The sequence below is a fragment of the Cavia porcellus genome, unplaced genomic scaffold (assembly GCF_034190915.1).
Source record: "Cavia porcellus strain 051 isolate PalLab524CR breed Dunkin Hartley unplaced genomic scaffold, mCavPor4.1 scaffold_26, whole genome shotgun sequence".
In the NCBI taxonomy this organism is placed as follows: domain Eukaryota; kingdom Metazoa; phylum Chordata; class Mammalia; order Rodentia; family Caviidae; genus Cavia; species Cavia porcellus.
Window position 1 is genome coordinate 55,234,763 of NW_026947509.1, and position 20,430 is coordinate 55,255,192.

Sequence of the window (20,430 nt, forward strand, 5' to 3'; positions counted from 1 at the left end):
GAGGAGAGAGGGCTGAGGATCTCGCATTCCCCAGCCCTGGGAGGTTCCACACCCAATAGGGGAAAAAAGAAAGGAGTTAGGAGAAGGAAGCCAGAATGGATGCTTTGGGCACAGCCAGCCAGATACGCCCAGAGCCACCTTAGGGAAGAAAACCAGAGCCACTCAAGGATTGAACTTCTAAACATAAAACTTTATTATATTACTAGCTGTGTCCCTTTGTGTGATATATTTAGGGTCAGTAGAGAAGGCATAATTACACTTTGGGCTGACCTAATTTCCACCCAATACACTGACCCTGTCCCCTCCCGGACTCCAGCAGAGGCATTTATATTACAAAGAAGGCAGTGGTTGGCTGGAGAGGCAGGGCTGGTGCTGAAAATCCCCCAGCCTTGAGTTCAGAACAGACTCAGACAGAGTCACCTCTTGTGCAGGGCCCTTCCTAGGCTGCCAGAAGGAAAAGACACAGAAGTTTTCTTGGAGTTCAGAGTTTCTCAGAGCAGTTGGGAGACTTTAAGGCTTTTTCTCTGCCCCGACCCCCATCTCAGCTTTGCTCCTTCCTACCACACTCATGAGCCTACAAACCACCCTGTTTCTTAACTGTTGCCCTTCACGTTCTGCTCCAAGCACCTAAGCAGAGAAAGCAAGAGCTTCTGAGCAGCAATCAGAAGCCCCGAGGCAGACCACAGGCAGCTTTGGAGAATGGACCAGGTGGCTCCAGTAGCCTGCTCTGTACCATCCGAGCCTGCAGCAAGCCCAGGGCAGATGCTCTGCCCCTATACTTTATGTGTTCATTCTTCCTCCCCCACCCACAGCCAGATAAGCAACATACATGTGTTACTGAAACAAATGGGGGTCAAGTGGGGAGACCTCTTCTACCTTCCTGGCTGAAAGGTGCCAAGCCCAAGGAATGTAGGATAATGGCCCCCTAATCCACGAACTGGGCACAAGCTGTGTGGCTCTGGGTTCAGGAGGGAAACTGCTCCAGTTCCCTAGTCTAGAAGCCCATGACAAGGTGGGAAGGGCAGTGCTTCACACTTCTGCCACTCACAGTCCCTTTCAGCTAAAGACCAGGCTCCTTTCACACACCACACTGCAAGACTTTGATGCCATGCCATGGGCAGAGGGAAGAAGGCACGCCCTCAGGCTGGTCCCCGGCAGGCCCACCAATGGCAAGAGTTCTCTGCTCCTCCAGTCCAGCAGTAGAGGCCACCTGGCCTCACGACTAAAGGAAACTGGGCATATTACTTGAGGGGAAGGAAAGGGGTGTCAAGCCCAGGCCTCTAGAGAAGGGAGAACTCAGGGTGGGTGGAACCAGGGTGCTCCTCAGTTGCGATCCCCCACCAGCTGCAGCACAAAGGTGAAGATGTAGACAATGTCTGTGTAGATCTGCAGGGCACCTGTGATGTAGTCCTCAGGGCTGATGGTGTGCTTCCGGTTCCCCAGGACCAGCTGTGTGTCATAAGCCAGGAACTGCGGGATAAGGAGGTCAAAAATAAGCACCTAAGGGCTTAGTGGCCCCAGGGTTGTGCTGCAGCCCGTGTGCCATGCAGTGTGGTTAGGGGACTGGTTAATGAACAATGTGACACATGGCCTCTAGCCACAGACGTCACTGAGGCTGATGTACTGTCACCTCTAAAAGGCCTGCTAAGCCTTCTAACAGTAGGCAGTGTGAATGGGAGATGGGAAATGCCCAGGAAGTCACTGGAACATACCAAGGGGAGAGGAAGGACAGCCTATGCCCCTTCTCAAGTCCCAAGCCACCTAAATTCTTCACCTTCCACTCCCCCTCTAGAGCCAGGTAAGGACTTACCAGAGTGAAACAAATGGCCCCAATAGCAGCGTAGACCATGTGAAGCCAGTAAATCTGGAAGTGAGAGAGACAGATTAGAAATCTCTGAGCAAAGCACATCTTGGGGAGGCCCCCTGAGACTCGGCTAACCCCTAGGATTTGGGGACTGGAGTAGGCAAATCCAGGAAGCCAGTTCTCAGATCCTGATCGTATCATGCCTTTCTAGGCCCTGGAAGGAATTAAGAATGGTGATATCTTTGGCAGAGAAGGCATAAGCCATCCTACAGTGGCACATAATACCAGACATGGCATCTTTTTGCCACAACTTCTAGAGCTAGTCAAGGAACAGAGGTGTCTGCCATACTTCTGGAAAAAGAGGCGGCAACTGAGTGGCAACTGGTAGCTCTGGAGGACAGACCCAGCACGCACTGGCTGCAGGGCCTCGTAGACTTCCCCTAAGTCAAGGTGGGTGCTCAGTAGAGCATGTGCAGCCAGAATCTGGGCTCTTGCAGCTCTCCTGGGGGAGGGAGGAGACAGCCTAAAGAAGAGTAGCAAGAGAAGCACTTGACCACCCTGGCCACCCTCATAACTGGGGGGCAGCTCTGCCCAGTCCTCCGGGTGCCCGTTTATGGAAGGACAGGGCTGGCCCACGGTCAGGTGGGCAATGGCTCTCTGTCCCCAGCTTTCCCCCAATAGCACTGTTCTCCCTGGCCAGGGAGCCCATGTTCTCCCTCAGTAGCTGGAACCAAAGACTGAATCAATCCCAGTGACCCCCGAACTCTCTTCCATCCAGGCCCATCTTCTCCGATCAGGATCCTTTCCCAGAACCCAATCTTAACTGTCAGACCTAATCTACTAGGCGACACTGTCCAGGTGTCACAGCCCCCAGGACCCTTTGTCTCTAAAGAGAGATCGACTATACCCCAACCCAAAAATACGGCACTTCCATGCTGGTACCTTTGCTAACCAGTGGGGAGATTCCAGGGCCCTGACCTGCCCAGGGGCCCTGGGTCCCAGTGGGGGCCCCTTCTCTCCAGGAAGCCTGCAGTGAGCATTGGCTTCACCCACCCGACCCGTCACGTGCACTCACATATTTGAAGCACAGCACAATGCTAGTGACAATCCCAGTCACCATGAGTACAATTCCCAGGACACAAAAGAGGCCTGCACATGAGGTGAAGTCCACCTGCCAGGGAGGGAGAAGGGCTACCTGTCAGATGACTGTCACAACCAGCGGCCCAGCCAGTCTGGCTCTGCCAGGCAGCCCCAGTACTGCCTCCTGTGGGCAGGGGAGTGGCCACAACCTGCCAAGGACAGACCGGCAGCAGATGTGTGGGTGCAGATATGAGCAAAAAGGGACTCAGTCTCCAAGGAAGACTCCAGGGATCCAGGGCTCTGGCCCCTCCCAGGCCTGCTCACATGCCAACCCTCCACGCCCTCACCTTAGTCTGAAAGCAGAAGATGGTGACAGAGATGGACACCACGGCAGTGATGATCGCAGCGATGATGACGGCTCTGGTTTCGTACATACTGGGAGGAGGGAGGAGTTCAGAGAGACCAGAGACATAAGCAACATAAAAGTAACTTCAAACTCCCTGCCTCCAAAAGCAGCCCACCCAGAATCCACCTCTGAGAGCACTGGCAGCCCAGGCACACCCAGCACCCATGACACACTTCCCGAGAACACACTTCCCGAGAATGTGACGAACTGTCCTTGAAAGTACCTGGAAATGGTGCCCGTCATGAAGCCCATGGCCAGAGTCTAGGGAAGGAGAGAAATGAGGAAGACACTGGAGAACAGCAGGGGCGGAAGTGCGATGCAGTGAGCAAACACTTGCCCAGCACATGCCTGGCCCTGGGTTCAGCTCCCAGCCCCACAGGCAAACAGAGAAAAGAAACGGAGAGGGAAGGGGGCAGGGCAGGGCAGGGCAGGGCAGGGCTGCCAGTGGGGCTCGACCAGTGTCCTGCTGCAGCTGGGCACAGATGAGATGTACTGGAAAGAGGCGGCCAACGGAAGAGACCACGAGCATGCCATCAGGGTAAAGTGGGGAGACCCCAGGCCAGCCCCGAGCAGCACTCTGCACTTACGAAGATGCTCAGCAGGATAATGTTCCATGGGAACCGGCGTCTGAGGAGACAGGGATACAGGTCTTAGGGCGAGGGGACGCCGATGTGGCATGTGGCACCTGCTCAGGTGTTCACACAGGGACAGGGTGGGGCAGTGGGGCAGACCTGTGCCTCGGAGTTGAGACCAGGACTTGTTCTCAGCTCTCACACTGAGTACTGTGTGACTGTGAGAAAGCTGTCCAGGGTCTCTGAGCCTTGCATGCTTCTTATTTCCTTTTCCCTTCCGTCCCACCCGTGGTTTTCTTTTTTTCCTCCTAACCCCTCTCTCTTCATTGCTGTATGTTACATGGTTAAAATGCTACACATCTTTTTTTTTTTTTTTTATTGGTACCAGGGATTGAACTCACGACTGCCTGCTTGCAAGGCAGGCACTTGTGCTGCTGAGCTAAATCCTCAGCCCCTAACGCTACACATCTTGCAGGCTTGCTGTGAGCATGACAGCTAGATAAATCCTGCACACCACACTTTGTACACACGGGGACAGCAGCCATTATCATCACTGTGACCACCACTACCAGTATATTTTTAGGGTTGTTTTGAGACAGGGTCTCGAGGTGTGGTTCAAACTAATTTTGAACTCTCTTTGTAGCCCAGGCTGATCTTGAACTTGTAGTAATCCTGCGTTAGCCTCCCAGGTGCTCCCAGGTATACGCCATCGCCCCTGGACTGTTACAGTTTTTAAAGTAAGAGTCTTGCTTTGTAGTCCAGGTTGCCCTTGAACCATCTTTATAGCCCAGGTTAATGTCAAACATGGACTCCTCCTGCCTCAGCCTACCACCAGTATTTCTCATCAGTCTCCATTTAATCACTGTAAAGAATCCCTTTTCTTACCAACATCCTTGGCCGTTGTCTCACCCAATGCCTTCCCCTTTGTCTATGCCACTAGCACTCACCTGGGCCCCTGGCAGCAGGCAAGGACCAGGTAGGTGACAAGGAAGACGACACTAGGGAGAAAGAGGGGGACATGGTCTACAGGCCACAGCTGCCCTCAGCCCATGTCCAGCCCATTGGGGCAGCATTCATCAGACCCAGGGAGGCCCAGACAGCTGTCCAGCACTGTGGACAAGCCACTCAGGGAAGCAGGGACAAGATCATCCCAGCCAGGGGCACTGAGCAGCTTGGCGACAGGTTGAGGCCTGGAAGGAGCCTGACGATCCTGCTGCCCCCTCCCTGAGGTGTCTTGTGAACGCATGCCACCACGCTCCTCTGCCCAGACACCTGGAAGACCACCACTGGCCCCTGGCAGGGCCCCTTTCAAAAAGCATTTGACCCCACCCTGAGCACAGCGGGTCAGGTGGACCTGAACTTGCCAGCCCCAATTCCCCTGCTCAGCTGAGTGACAACGGCCACACACTCACTAGGATGCATAATACACAGCCACGTTTTTCCTCACGAACTTGCCGACAGGTTCCCTGTGGGGCAGGGAGGACAAGGGCAGAGTCACACAGGGCTGACCTGCCCTCAGCCCCTGGCCACGGTCCCCCAGCCTGTGACCCAGGCCAAAACTCACACAAAGGTGAAGACAGCAATGATGGCCACTGTGACGAGCAGCTGCACGGAGATGATGCTGTAAACCTGCAACACGGATGGCCGGCAGGGGTCACCTCCCACATGCTGGCCTTTCCCCAGAAGCAGCAGCCAGCCTGGGGCCCAGGAGCCCTTTCCCCTTCCTGTTCCTTCAGTGGTAAAGGGGGTAGGTTGTTCATTTTGAGGGCTGTGAGCCCTCAAGAGCGCCTCCCGCTGCACTAGGAACACAGTGAAGGACCTGGCTCACACGCCATCAGCTGCCCTTCTTCCTGTCCCCCTCTGCCTGCTCCTTGGCGCCTCCCACTGTCCAGCATTTGCTCAGTTTACTGCCCTGCACCACCAGCCACGGCTCTGCTGCCACAGCAGCTGTGCATCTGTCTGTTCCAAGCAGGAGTTGCGAGATGGAAGATAGGAAGGGTGGGTCGGGTGCAAGTACAACCGCCTCACACAGCTGCCTGGGGTCCAACAGGACAGTGGCCCCTGGGGAGGGCAGAGCATCTGGACAGAGCCCAGGAAGATTCCCCCAGATTGCCTCTGCCCTCCTAAAATAAGGTCAGGGTGTACCTGGAGCTGACTCAGCCAGCCCTCCCGACCCCCACAGCCTGAGGGCCCGGTCCAGCGTCCCTCAGCCTCCCAGCTCTGATCTTACCTTGCGGATGAAGGCATGTCGGACTTTCCGGTCATCCCACTCTCCAGGCCCAAAGCTGTCACTCACTGCTCTTTCCTCTCCATCATAGCCCTGGCCTGGGCCTAAGGACAGATCACATAGGACTAACTGAGGACCTGGAACATGTGGCCTGCATTCCAGAGCTTCCCTAACACCCACCCAAACAAAGGCCCATGCTTGTAATCCTAACTCCTTGGGAGGCTGAGGCAAGAAGATTGCAAGTTCAAGTTCAGCCTTGGCTATTTAGCAAGACCCTGTCCCAAAAATTTAAAAGAGGCTGTAGTGCAGTGGTAGACATGAGACCCTGGGTTCAATCTTTAGTATAAATTAACTAATTAAAAAATCAAAGATCCAGCCAAAAGATAAGTGTTATAACACAAGAACTGCTCCTTCGAAGCTAGGGTCATTAGTGGCATGGCAGGAGGGGACTTGGGTAACAGCCACTCCATCAGCATGAATCTCTTCAGGGCTCTGCGCCCAGCCCCATGCCATGAGGGTAGAGAAATGGTATCTTGATCAAGCAGGAAGTAAGGCAAGAGTGGGGCTGACTGGTGGAGAAAAGGCCAGGACTGCTCAGGGCCACATGCAGGGCAGGGCAGGGCAGGGCAGGGCTGGGCCAGGCCTCAGGACAATAGGTCTGTCAGGGCATGTGCCACTTGCATGTGTAAAGAGCCATACCAGCGCGTGCATGCCCAGCACTCTGGGCTGCAGACACTCCAAGAATGCTGTCCACAACCACCCAGGAGGGGATCTGGGGGCGCACATGCCAGACATCTGAGAAGCTCTATATCCCAGCACCCAAAAATTGAAAAGGAAAGTCCTTCCAGAAAGAGGCTCAGTTGTGTGCTAATTGGCCCCATTTCTGACCTGCTACCATATTTACACCAAAGGTGGTTCCAAATGGCTTTGGAATGTTTACAAAAATCAGGCTTTACCTGAAGGATGATGGTTTGTCAGTTCCAAGAACCTTATTTAAAAAACAAAACAAACAAACAAAACTGCAGAGGCAGTTCCTAAAGAATGCAAGGCACCAGGTAGGATGGGGTGGCAGCCGCCTTGCTTGGGAAACAAACAGTCCCTTAGGTGACTGCTTGCAGCTGTTACTTCCCCTGCCACCCTTCTGTGTGTATAAGCTGCAGTAATGGTAACGTCACATGGACTGTCCCTTGCTGAATAAAGGGGTTAGCCAGGGGCTGGGATGGGGTGACAGGAGCAGAAGGATGGAGCAGGGAGGTAAGACAGACAGGAGATCTAAGCAGAGAACAGGAGGTTAAAGGGAAGGGTGACGAGAGAGGAAGAAAAGGGGTTGCGCTCCTAGACCCTGGAGCAGCTTCCTTTGTTCCACCCACCAGCCACCCTTCTGGGACTCACCATAATTCATGGGCATCGGGTGGACGGGGGGCATGGGCTGCGGGTAGCCAGCAGGGTGACCGTAGCCAGGCTGTGGGTAGGGAGGGTAGGCGGGGTACCCACCTGGCAGCACAGATGGCTGCCCATAGCCCCCTGGGGGTGGAGGGCCAGGGTATAGGGGGTTGCGGTCTTCATACGGAGGGGGGGCAGTGGGGTTGGACATGGCAGCTCAAGGGCTGAGGGGGAACCTCAGCCGCTGGGACCTGAAAGAAAAAAAAGCAGTCATGAGTGCCGGCCTGGCTTATGCAGCACTGGTTTCATACTGCCCGAGCACACTCAGGTGGAGAACTTCCCTCCCAGTCTGTCTCTCTCTGGTGCCCGAATTTGTGTCACCTGCTCCTGCAGGCCCAGCTCCTGACCACCTGTGCTCACACCTGCTCATCTGGGGCCTCTCTTCCCTGCCACGGGAAAGCAGAGGATTCATTAGGCACCCAGGGTCACACCGCTGAGCATCACGGGTATGACAGACTAGCAGGGCAGCTCAGCACTCCCTGTGCCCATTTCAGAGATGAGAACCTCCCCATGGGTAGCTAGACAGCAGAACCAGGAAGAAGCTAGATGGCCCTGGCACGGCCTCCTCGTGAGTCACAGTACCAGCTGGGACCCTCCGGAGGGCTCAGCCCAGCCCCCATGGCAGCTGGCAGGAGTCTGAGAGCTGGAGCTGGGGCACAGCTGAGAGCAGGGAGGAGGCTGTGGGATGGTGGCAGGCGGAGTCAGGACCTGCAGGCCACACAGGGCAGGCCTGAGACGGGACTTTGGTTCCCTCAGAACAGCTGCGGCAGCCCCGTCGCCTGCTCTTTTCACTGGCTGCTTGAGGACTACAGCTCAGAAGGGGAGACTGGGCGTGGTGATTTCTGCCCAGGGACGGTGGCTAGCAGGGAGCAGTGGAGCAAGCTGAGAGGCCCTACAGGCAGTGGGGACCTCTGCAGCTCCCCAGTTCTGAGTGCTGCATTTCAGATGAGAGAATCAGGCCCAGAACAGTGACATGATTCCCAGTGGCATAGCCAGAGTGGAGCCCTAGGATCCTGACACCTTCCTTTATGTATGTCTCCTTGCTGAACAATGTCCCCCTGGCCTGGTGTCCCCTTCTGAGGTGACAGAGACGAGAAGAGCTAAGAAGGAGGCTTGCGCCCTTCCAGAGACAGGACCAAGCCCTGCCTAGAGCCTTACCCAGGGGCAGACTTGAGGACCCCACGGGGAGAAACCACAGACTGAGGTGGTAGCCACCCTCACGACCTCTGCTGGAAGGAGCCCCAGCTTCCCTCTGTGGGGCACCCTGCACAGGCCAGGGATGGCATAAAGACTGCCTTATGCTTCTCCCAGGACAACTGAGGTAACTCAGGGGGGGCAGGTGGCCTAGATAGAATAGCAGGCCAGGTCTCTGAATGGGTTAGTTGAGGAAAGCCGCTTTCCATGTCCCCAGAGTAGAAGGGACAGAAGTAGTCAGGTCAGAAAGAAGCCCCACCCCACACAGAGGGGTGAGGGGCAAAACAGGGCAGGAGAGAGCTGTGAGGAGCCAGTGCCACCAGAAGGGGACACAGAGGACCTGGTGCCAGGGCATGCAGGGAAGGGCCAGGCAGGGCACCATGAGCTCGAGGCAAGGGCTTGGTCACTGCTTTCAGATGTCTGGGGGAAACATCCTGGGTAGGCAGAACGTATGAACCCCTTCATAGAACAAAGGAAAGGAGGAGAAAGCAGACTCTTCACCAGGAGTGCGAGGCCCCTTCTCCCTAAGTCACATACCTGCCCTTCCAAGGCACCCTTTGACAGCACAGAAGGGAGGAAGGGGTACAGCACAGGTTACCTTGGAGTAGGCATGTCTGTTACTATGCTGATACAGTGAGTTTTTTTTAAAGTGGTACCAGGAATTGAGCTGAGAGCATCACGCTTGCCAGGCAGGCACTGTGCCAATGAGTTGTATCCCCAGCCCTGTGTGTCACTATGGCCATCACCATGGCATTTTCAGGTCCACTATCTGGGTGGTGGCACATATGATCGGCTGACCAGACCCAGGGCACACTGGCCAGAAAGGCCCTATGGTCAGAAGCCACCAAGCCATGATGTCACCCTTGCCTGACCCTTTACCTCTACAAGTACACTGTGATGAGCAGAGCACACTGTGACGGGCCAGGACCCAGGCCACCTGGGCAACTGCCCACTCACCCAGAACTAACGTAGCCCTTCCTTCCCAGACCGAGGGGGCTGCAGGGCCATGGAGTGAAGTGTGACTCATAGAGAGCAAACCCTGCCACCTCTGATAGCCACCCCAGCCCAGCAGGATGCTGAGTCACTCTGCCCTGTCACACTTCTGGTTTCTGAGGAGGCAGACAGCAGACCTGCCTGCTGGTACACAGCAGCTTCCGGGCCAACTGTCTGGAGGCTGGACCGCCAGCCTGTCCACACCACAGACTACCACTGAGCACTGCACCTTGCTATGCCTCAGGTCTTCAGGTGGAAGATGGGTTTAACACTGTTAATAGGCCGGTAACCCTAGCATTTGGGCAGCTGAGGCAGAAGAATTGCCAACCTGGGCTACATACTGAATTCAAGCCAGTCTGGACTGCATAGTGAGACCCTGTCTTAAAAAAGAAACTAGTAATAGTAACCCCCAGAAAGTTGTAAAAATAAAAGGTGAGCCAGCTATGTTGGTGCAAGTCTGTAATCCCAGCATTGTGGGAGGCTGAGGCAGGAAATTAGAAAGGCTGAACCCAGCTTTGGCAACCTAATGACTTAGCAAAACATTATCTCAAAATAAAAAAGGGCTAACTCTGTTTAAAGACAAGAGTTCAATTTCTAGTACCAAAATAACAATAATAATAATAATAATTCCCAGCATTCTGAGGCAGGAGGATGGCAAGTACTATCCCAGGATGGACAACCTACTGAAACCTTGTCTCAGAATTTAAAAAAGAAAAGCTACTGTGATCCCAGCACTCACAAGGCTGAGACAGGAAGATCAGAGGCCAGCCTGAACGACATAGCAAGCTCAGTACAACACATAATACAGTAATGATAATATAAAAAGGAAAAGAACTGGAACCAGGCATGCTGCTGCATGCCTATAATGCCGGCACTCTGGAAGGCTGAGGTAAGATCACAAGTTTGAGGCCAGCCCAGACATGTATCATAACAAAAACTAAGAAAAGACTGGGTTGTAGCTCAGTGGTAGAGCCTTGTCTAGCATGTGTGAGCCCCTGAGGTCCATCTCCAGTACAACAAAGAAAGAAAAAGGGAAAAATTAAGAGAAAACACACAGAGTAGGCTGGCCCCTGATAAACAGACAGCCATTAACTATTTTCAGTTATTATTTCATGAACTGCTTACGGGGTGAATGCTGATATTATCCCCATTCACGAAGACACCAAGGCTTAGATGAATGAAGTCCCTTGGCCAAGGTGCCCTTGCTAGGATTGATGAAGTCAGGACTCAGGCCCAGCACTGACCCCAAAGCCACGCTGAGTCCCTCACATTCCTATCTAAACTGCTCTTCCCTCTCCCTGTGGCTTCCTGCGGAGCCCTCCTCAGGACAGGAAGTGCAGGGCACTGACGCCCAGGCAGGCAGCCTGCACAGTGGCAGCAGCCCAAGGGCCAGGCTGAGACAGAGACTCAAAAGGGCAGAGCTGAGGAGCTGGTTCCTCCTCTTTCTGACCAGAAGCCCCTGTGTAAGCAGTGGCCTATCCTTGCCACAGTGGCTGTGGGGCCAAGAGGCGACCCTAGCTATCTGGTGCACAGTCCTAGGGCAGGAGAATTGGGTGCCTCCACTGTACTGCCTTCCCCTGAGCCGTGCCAAGGAGAACCCTGGCCAGGAGAAGCCTCTGGGACCCAGACTCCCGGGGGTTAGCAGCTCTTGCACGTGGTACAGCTCCTGGCCAGCCTGCATGGGGTCCTGCCACTCCACATCACCTACTGATGACTGGGGCCTGCATGCCTGGGAGAGGGAAGAGCTGGAGAGGAATGAGGCTAGGAGGCAGGAGAGAAAGGGCAGAGGAGAGGGAAGACAGGGCCATGGGACAGAAGCCTAGGGCAGGTCCCATGTTCTGAAGGTAGCTGTTGGAAGCCTCAGTATCCAGGGGCTCACTCCCCCTGAAGCCTGAATTTCCCTCTGATACAGAACACATTGTACTTCGGCTTGAACACATACCAGTGATGTGAAGTCTGTTTGCCCATCCTGTCTGCAGGCAGCTTGAATCCTTAGAACACTCTTCACCCCCCACCACCTGCCATCAGAATGTGCAGCAACTCAGTGTGCTCTGGTCTCTGGGGAAGCCATTGACCCCTACCTCACACAGGGCCTCTCCCAGACCCAGCCAGGGAGCAGGAAGGTGGACTCTAGGCCCGAACAGCGGGATTCGCTGGTGGCCCAGGCTTTCACAGGCAGCGCTGAGGAACCATCTCCCCTCTGGGACACTGTCCCTGCCTGCGGGGTGATCCAGGCTCTAGCTCTCCCGGGCTTACAAAGGGTTAAGACTCTGGAATCTGCTGAGGAGGCCAAGCTACTGGGGTTACAGTGAGAGGGTGTGTGTGTGTGTGTGTGTGTGTGTGTGTGTGTGTGTGTGTAAGGGAGGGCAGAAGGAGTAGCTGACTGGTCCAGGCAGCCTGTTTTCCTCCCTGCCAGGAACGGGTGCCCAGAGCAGAATGGAAAGAATAGCTCAGAGTGCGCATCTCAGGAAGCCCCACCCGCAGGCCAGCGCAAGGCCTGGCTGGTGCCCAGCTCCCCACCCGCCCCAGGGAAGCGCTCCCACATGTCCACTATCTGCAGGGCAGCAGCATGAGACAGGTGTCCAGAGGGTCACCAGGCCTGATCCTGGACCCCAGGGCCTACAATCCACCCAAATACCCTGCAGCTGGCCTAGCCTTTCAATTAAGAGATGGTGGGGGCAGTGTCCAAAAACTGAAATACTGGGGCTGGAATGGACGTCATCTGGTCATTTGACAAAGCAGGAAACCTCAGAGCCAGAAAGTTCCTCTCCCACCCCACACAAGCCCTCTTGGTCATGGGTTTGGAATTTACCTTCCCTGCCCTGGCCACCATCTAAGAACTCAGAAACAAGCACACACCCCTGGAGGTGGAGCCCCATGAGCCACCCTTTCCCCCAGTTCTTTCAAAATCTCTGGTCACAGTGACAACCCATGGCTTCTCTCCCTCAGGGCTAAGCCACCCCTCCCAGCCTCTCTAGCCAGGGGAACCTCCCTGTATCCATGGAGACGGGGCTGACTGCCATCTCCAGGGGAGCATGGAAGTACCCAGCACCCTCTTCCCTGGGAGCAGAACTGTGTCATCAGGACTTAACCTCAGAGACCCCAGCCATATTGGTAGTCAGGGAGCTCAAAGGGGAAGCCGTCAACAGAACTGATGCCACCTCTGAAAAAACCCCTGCCACTTCTTTGGGTTTCAGCTCTCCTGACTTCCAGGACAGACATTAACAACCAGAACCGAGAACTGCAGGTGGGCAGAGATAGGAGGGAACCACTTAGAGGATAAGTACCAGCGGTACTTACTAAGCAACTAGGTAGCAACTAAGATGCCTCTCCTGACAAAGACCTCACTGCCAGTAAGAAAACAAGTGGAGAGAAAAACAATTGAAGCCCCACAGCAGAGGTTTGAACCTAGAGCTGATGTCTGACTTTGAAGTGCAAACGCTGTACCTTAACATCTTGTTGAAAAGCAGCCTTTGAGGCACCAAGGCCAGGGATGAGTAGTGAAGATCACAAGTGGCAGGGAGGAGCCCAGCAAGTGTTAGTTGATACCCATCCCTCTTCCCATTGAAAATTCATCTGGTGCCTGTGCCTAGTTAGGAGACAGGGACCTGACCTGATGCCCGTCCTGACTTTGGTACTGACCCCAGAATTGGAATAGGCCCCTGGCTATCTGTTTTTGCATATCTAAAGTAACTGTCCTGAATGGAAAGATCATAGTCCACTCCAGCTCTGCCAGTTCCTGACTCTGAATAAATAGACTACTGGATCAGAAAGAAGGCTTAAGGCAGAACATGCATCCTAAGGGGGCACTGCTCATGTGCTCTGGTCTAGAGGCAGGGGTGCCTGGCATGTCCTGGGTATGAGGGTGGCCATATCTCCCTCCCCTCCCAAACTGTCCCCATGATGGCCCCCGGATCTCCCAGGGAATACTGCCTGAGTGCTCACCCTCCCCAGAGCCTGCAGAGACACTAGGAAAGAAAGTACTCAGTGCCAAGTATGGTGGAACCCGGAGGCTGAGGCAAGAGGATCACAGGTTTTAGCCCCACCTGGGAAATCGGATGACTTACCAAGATCCTGTCTCAAAACAAAAAATAAAAGGTGGGCATGGTGGTGCATCCCTGTGACCCCAGCACTCAGGAAGCTGAGGCAGGAGGATCAAACCAGCCTGAACTACATAGCAAGATCCTGTCTCAAAACAAAACAAAAGTGCTAGGGATGTAGTTAACTGTGAGGGCTGTGGGTTCATTCTTAGTATCACAAAGAGAAAAAAAAAAAAAAGCACCCAAGGCTGGAGTGAAGAGGCCTAGGCTCATTAGCTAGCTGTGGGAATCCAAGCAGATGGCCTCCCTGGCTCCCGTTCCTCTAAGGCAGCCGACACACAGGAGAGGAGCACAGACCCATTTACAGGAACCATAGAGAGACGAGAATCACCTGGCCGTATCTCTCTGAAGCCCTTCATGGCACAATCTTATCTCCTTCCTGGAAAGTTACAAGGCCCAGTGGCATGTTAAGGCCCTGGAAGGTTTTGCCCTGTTCAAGTCAGTTTAACTCAGCACTCATCCAAACTTCTGGGCACACCTGTCCATAGCCTATGGCTGCTGACCCAGACTACCTGTTTACAGACCCAACACAAAAATCCTAACTCATTTCTTAAAACCATGTATTTCTGGGCTGGGCATTTAGCTTAGTGGCTCAGGCACTTGCCTGGTAAGCACAAGGTTGTAATGTGAATTCAGTGCCCAGTGCCAAACAAAACACAACACGTATTTCTACCCAGTCTGCTCCTTGGAGCAGTTATAGTAAGAACCTGAGGGGTTTTTTGTTGTTGCTTTTCCTTTATTCCAAATCCATTTTATTTCAAGGAGAAAAAAGAAAAAAAACCCTAAAACATACAATAGCCTACTCAATAAATAAAATCAAACAAACATTTCTAAAAAAGAACGTGGCATGTGCCCTCTAGGAGAATCCGCTCAATATCAGGACCCACTACAGGGTCCTCCCCCACTTCCACATAGCTGCTACTGTAACCTCCACAATGGCAAGGAAGAAATCTCCAGCCAGCCCAGAACCAGGAAACGCATCCCATAACATCAACTCTGTGTCAGAGGAAAAATACAGACCCTTATTATAGACAGTGAGGGCTCATTACTATCCTCCTCCCCAACCAGTGTACTGAGTCCTATCTGGGTACCAGTCACTGTGGTCAGTGGAATTGTTTCATTTTTCTTTTCTGAAACTGGGTCTTTCTTTGAAGTTCAGGCTGGCCTTGAACTCACCATGTTGGCCAGGCTGGCCTCTAACTCGAGGTGATCCACCTGTCTCAGCCTCCTGAGTGCTGGGATTATGGGTGTACACCACTACACCCAGCTAAAAAGAAAGCTGGGATTCTGGGTATCATTTCTACTTCAAAATAAAACCCTCACAGGTGAGCACACCTATAATCCTAGCATTTGGAAGCTTAGGCAGATGAATTCCACACTTGCAAGGTCAGCCTGAACCAGGTAACAAGACCCTATCTCAAAAAACAAACAAAAAGGACCCTGCTTTGGCCTAGAATACCAGAATCTCAGAGTTGAAAGATTCTATCGAAGTCAGCCTTCCTTCCCACACACTCCCAAGAGAGCTGTGCAAAAGGCCTTCAGCCCCGATTAGCAGTGCTGTTTGCAGAACTCCTTCCCAGAGACTCCTGTGTTCTGCTCCCACCCTCTGGCCCTCCCAGTTTGGCATTCTGAAGACACACAGTAATTGTGTCCCTTCACTGCGACTTCCTGCCTGGGCTTTCTGCTCTTTGTAAAAGGCCCTGGACAAGAAGCTTTGGGGTTGGAAGTGCTCTGGGCTTGCTTTTTCCCTTCCGGGGTCGCATTCCCAGGGAGGCGGCTGAGCCCAAGTGGCTGTTACGCAGCTTGTGATGTAAGGTTCTGCCAACGCTGACTGTAGCCTGTCATTACCTCCCTGACGTTCCCATTTTTACAGGTGAGGCCCTGAGGTCATGGCATAAAACGACCGGAAGTCAGGGCCTGAATCCAGTGATCCCACCATTCTTCTAAGCTAGGAACAGAGACTCTGGGTCTTTATGAGTTAAGCCTCATCTAAAACAGGCACATGAGGAAAAAGGAGGACTTCCCTTTTCCCCAGACAGTCGCCCTAGGAAGTACCTGGCTCCCCTGCCATTACAGGCCAGGCCAGAGGCGCCAGCTTTGAAACCAAAGCTCGCCAGTGAGATGAATATTTCAAAGCCCCAGAGAACTGGACACCGGACAGACCTTCCATGACATCTGGCTCGCCCCCTCCCCGTCCCTGGCCACTCTCCCTACTTACCCCATGTCCAGGTGCTCAGGCTGAACCCCAACCCTGTGGGTACCACCCTGAGGCCATGGTGCAGTCAGGAACTGGCTTTACTAGTTCTCTCTGCTCTTGTCTCCCAAGTCTTCCCCACTCGTTTCCCCTTTTTCCATCTCCCTATTTTGCTTTCACCGTGACTTAAAGAGGTCAGAAGGATGGTACTTCCTGGGAGCTTCCTGAAGCCTGCCTAGGGGGCAGGGGCAGGAAGGCCAGGCAGAGGCCATAGCTCTGCGTGAGATGAGGTACCCACCTTCCCATCCCGGGACTGAGGCCCCTCCATGGCTTCTGCCCCATCTCTGAGCTAAGATTCCTCCCTACTTCGGACACTGATTCACCTGTCTACGCAAAGCCCGCCAGGGAGACGCCTCAGCAGCCAGGAGCCACGCCAGCCCCCTGCCCTTCGACGCCGGCCACTCTGCGACAGAGGCCAGTCCAAGAGCCCCCCCCCCCCAGAACCTGCACAGCTCACTGCTACGTGTAAGACGCTGCTCCGTTCCCATGGCTAACCAGGTGCCACGTCCCCTCCCGAAACGCGCAGGGAAAAGCGAAACTCCGGCGGCCGGGACGCAGCGCTCCACTCGGTGCCTGCTGCCTGCTCCCAGAAAGTTTGGGAGCCTCGGGCCGGCGCCGCCCCAGCCCTGACCCATTCCCCACCGGCCCGCAGCCCCCACCTCACCTGGCCCCGGCCTCGAAACTTGCCTACGCCACTAGCGACGGTGCGTCCCAAACTCCGGCTGCTGCGAGTCCTGCGGGGACCCGACCGGCCGTGGCGTCGCACTGGGACTCCGCGCCCCGCCCTGTGGCGCCTGCACCTTGGGGCGGGGCCTCGGGGCGCCGCCAGGGGGCGCCAGGGGTCCCCACGTATCCTACCCCAGGACTGAGAATGCTGGCTGGGATTTCAGATTTCCGGGAAACGATGCTTTTGGTGAAAATTTAGAAAGCGCACAAGTACCGGGAAGAAAGTAACTTCCCCCCTCCCAGCTCTCAGGAGGAAACGATTGCTTTGGGTGCTCCTTTGCCTATATGTATTTTTTATTTATTTTTCTAGAATGGGCAATATTATTAACTGATGCTAAATTTTTTGTTTAGCTCCCCCCCCGCCCGGTGCCTAACAAGCACACTATTAGTGAGCGACATCCCCAGCCCTATTGTCCATGATTTTACTTAGCATTTTATCGTGAGCATTTATCTTGGGGAAGGGGACTGTACAAAGAATCAAGCCCCGGATATCACATTTGCCAGGCAGGCGCTGCGCCACTGAGCTATATCCCTAGCTTCATGAGTATCAGTACCTCCCACAAGCCAGGTTCTTCAAAGACAAAATACAACTTTAGAGCTGGGCATGTAGCTCAGTGGAAAACCTGTGTCTCGATTCTGTAGGGGTGGGTTTGATCTCAGCACTGAAAAAAAAAAGTAAATAAAGGCATAGTTTTTGGTTTTTTGGTGGCAGGGATCAAACTCATAACCTAGTGCTTTCCAGGCAGGCACTTATGCCACTGAGCTAACTCCCCAACGTTGGGCATTGTTTTAGTACTGCAGAAGTATTGCCTACATGGCCACTCATTAAGTCGACTTCTTACCAGTCAACTTCTTACTTCCCATTTTTACTTTATTGAAAGTAAACCCCCCCAAAAAAGTAAACCCATAATGAACATTCTTCACCATCCTATGGTTTTAAACTAAGTGCAGTTTTCAAATTCCAAACTTCCAATAATGTAAACAGATGTGTGGTTTAGATTCTCTGCATGGAAGTAGTCGAGCGTTGCTTAATGATGGGGACACATTCGCTGAGGGGATTTCATCACTGTGCAATCTTTGTGGGGTGCACTTACACACACTAAGGTTGCTGGGACTCACCAGGTGACAGACTCTTATGGACCACCGTCATATGTGTGGTCCCTCTTTGACTGTCATGTAGCACAGCACTCTGTCTCTACCTGGAAAGCAGGTATGAAACCCTACATTGAGAAGCGGGTTACTATTTGTGCGAACACTGAGCTTGGTCTCCCCTGTAGCCGCTCACGTAGACTGCAGTTCCAGTAAACGTGAGAGAAGGGGTTCAGAGAAGTAAAACCTCACCTGAGCTCACCTGGGTTTGTGTGGTTCCAAAGTCCACCTTTTCCCCATTATGAGAAGGCTGCCTGGCTGAGCAGCTATGTTGAAAGTGCTTATCACAAGCTGGTAGCCACAGGTCAGCACCACCACCCTACCAGTCTTTCATAGCCTCTTGACACTTTCCCCTTTTTGAATGGACAAAGACTGACTTGCCAAAGTGAGGCTATAAATGTAGGCTGTAGGAGAACCTCCTGACACCAAACTCACCCCTGGACACTTCTTACATTATCTCTAGTGGCCAGCCTATCCCTTTACACAGAGCAAGGTTTAGGAAGGAGGAGCTCAGGGATTTATCTGGAGATTTATTTGCATAATAAACAGTGAAAGCAATGAGCAAGTATAATGAGCAAAATTACCATCTAAACTATATGTTTCACACCAATTAAGAGATGTTTTAGCGAACCATCATGGTGTTGCATGTCTATAATCCCAGCACTTAGGAAGCTGAGGCAGGAGGATCAGCACAAATTCAAGGCCAGCTTGAATTTACAGAGCAGGACCCTGTTTCAAGAAAAAAAAGAGAGATGTTTTTAAAATTGACCACACGCTGTCACATGGAATCCAAATCCTAACACCAGGAACCAGCCCTCTCCCACTCTTTTTTTCCTCCAAGACAGGAAGAGGGAAGAGAATGAGGGAAAGTCAAAATGATTAAGATGTGCTATGTAACTGCACCATCCCCCAAGATGAATGTAATCACTATGTATCCAAACATATTCTAATAAAAAAAAAAAAAGAAACCAAAGGCCACTGTGAGCTTGCGCAGTGGCCTGCTCTCGCTCTGCAGAGTACTTCTCCCTCTAATAAATGTAAAATCTCACCACCTTAAAAGAAAGAAACCAAAAAACTCAAAAGACAAACACTTGGGTGACCATGCAGAAGTATGAGTACAGTTTATGGCAGAGCAGTCCTAAAGATTTATGCCTTCAGAGATGGTGAGCCACACTACCTAGGCATCTCCCCATAGTGTACGTTTGAGTATCTTTTTATGCCCACAAGAGTTACTCCTGGATTTAGGGAACTATGGTCATTATCATTGTGCCATGTACATGCTGTTTGTGTTTAGCAACATTTTCCTTAAAGGTTACTTTCAAATTGCAAAATAACTTCCTTTTTTTTTTTTTTTTATCAGTACCAGGGATCGAACACATGACCACCTGTGACCACCTGCTTGTAAGGCAGGTACTTATGCCACTGAGCTAAATCCCCAGCCCCCAAAATAACTTCCTTTATCACATGCTCAGTGTTCTCTTAGGGATCTGAATCCTGTAGGAAGTTTAGGGAAGAACTCAATTATGGTGTCACTCTCTTGTGATTCCAGCACTCTGGAGCAAAGGCGGGAGGATTGCTGCAAGTTCAAGGCCAGCCTGAGCTATGTAGAGAGACTCTGTCTCAGACTCTGTCTCAGAAAAAGAGAGAGAAAGAGGAGAAACTTACAAAAGAAAAAAAAATTGGTGGTACCAGGGTTTAAACCCAGGGTATCTCGTTCAGGTACATCCCCAGCCCTTTTTATTATCATTATTATTATTATTTTGTGACAGAGTCTCATTAAATTACTAAATTGCTCAGGCTCCTAAAGTGCTGGGAAATGGGTGTGCACCACCATACCCAGCTACAAAGAAACTAATCTAAATCAGGGTCTTTAGGGTCTGGTAGGATCTTTAAAGAATGTTTCCCTTTCTGATAGCATTGAGCATAGCCTGTAACAATCAGGAATGCTGTTTGCCTCATTCTAGAAATATAGGCCCTGTGTCTGTGGATCTGAGACCTAATAAATGATTATAAATATATTGGATGCTGAGGTCTTGTTATCAGGCACTGCTTCTACCCGAGTAAACATTACCAAGTTCTGAGTTGCTCATTTCTCCTGCTGCAGTTAGATTACAAGTTCTTATCTCAAACAAAAATTGAACAACAAGAGCAAAAAAGCAGTGGCAAAGTTTATTCAAGAAAGCAAAAGTCAGGGCTGGGGATTGTGATAGCTCAGACCCCGGAATAAAATCTGAGGAAGCAAAAAACTTGGAGCAAAAGCTTTATTTTAGGCCAGGCCTGGTGACGCAGCCTCCTGTAGCCATCATGAAAGACTGCGCGCCTCACAGGCTAAAAGTGGGGTTTTTAAAGCTAAAAACATGCAAAGCTATCAACCTATTTCAGGTAACATCCTTGGTACATTCCGTTGCTCTCTGCGATTAAACATTTTCTCGGAACAGCACACCTTGCAGAAGCAAGGGGGGGGGGATTTACAAGGAGCTGA

General features: G+C 52.4%; 2 protein-coding genes across 5 annotated transcripts in view; one reads left to right on the plus strand and one right to left on the minus strand.

Annotated features, from left to right (window-relative positions):
- Positions 1–20,430, plus strand: part of Pnkd (PNKD metallo-beta-lactamase domain containing) — a 73,022-nt gene that overhangs the window by 3,488 nt on the left and 49,104 nt on the right. The gene's annotated exons all lie outside the window — the stretch shown is intronic.
- Positions 170–16,900, minus strand: Tmbim1 (transmembrane BAX inhibitor motif containing 1). 4 transcript variants are annotated; one of them, XM_063237488.1, is made up of 12 exons: positions 16,738–16,900; positions 7,584–7,723; positions 6,093–6,193; positions 5,427–5,491; positions 5,275–5,328; positions 4,810–4,860; positions 3,878–3,917; positions 3,514–3,551; positions 3,232–3,319; positions 2,880–2,975; positions 1,811–1,864; positions 170–1,470 (listed from the first exon to the last, which is right to left on the minus strand). In XM_063237488.1, exons 2-12 carry the CDS (start codon positions 7,681–7,683, stop codon positions 1,324–1,326), a joined length of 834 nt encoding a protein of 277 aa, XP_063093558.1. In that variant the 5' UTR covers positions 7,684–7,723; positions 16,738–16,900; the 3' UTR covers positions 170–1,323. The 4 variants fall into 4 exon arrangements, with proteins under 4 accessions (XP_063093558.1, XP_003462114.2, XP_063093559.1 ...); XM_003462066.5 differs by having other exon boundaries at positions 7,482–7,723; XM_063237489.1 differs by having other exon boundaries at positions 16,761–16,886.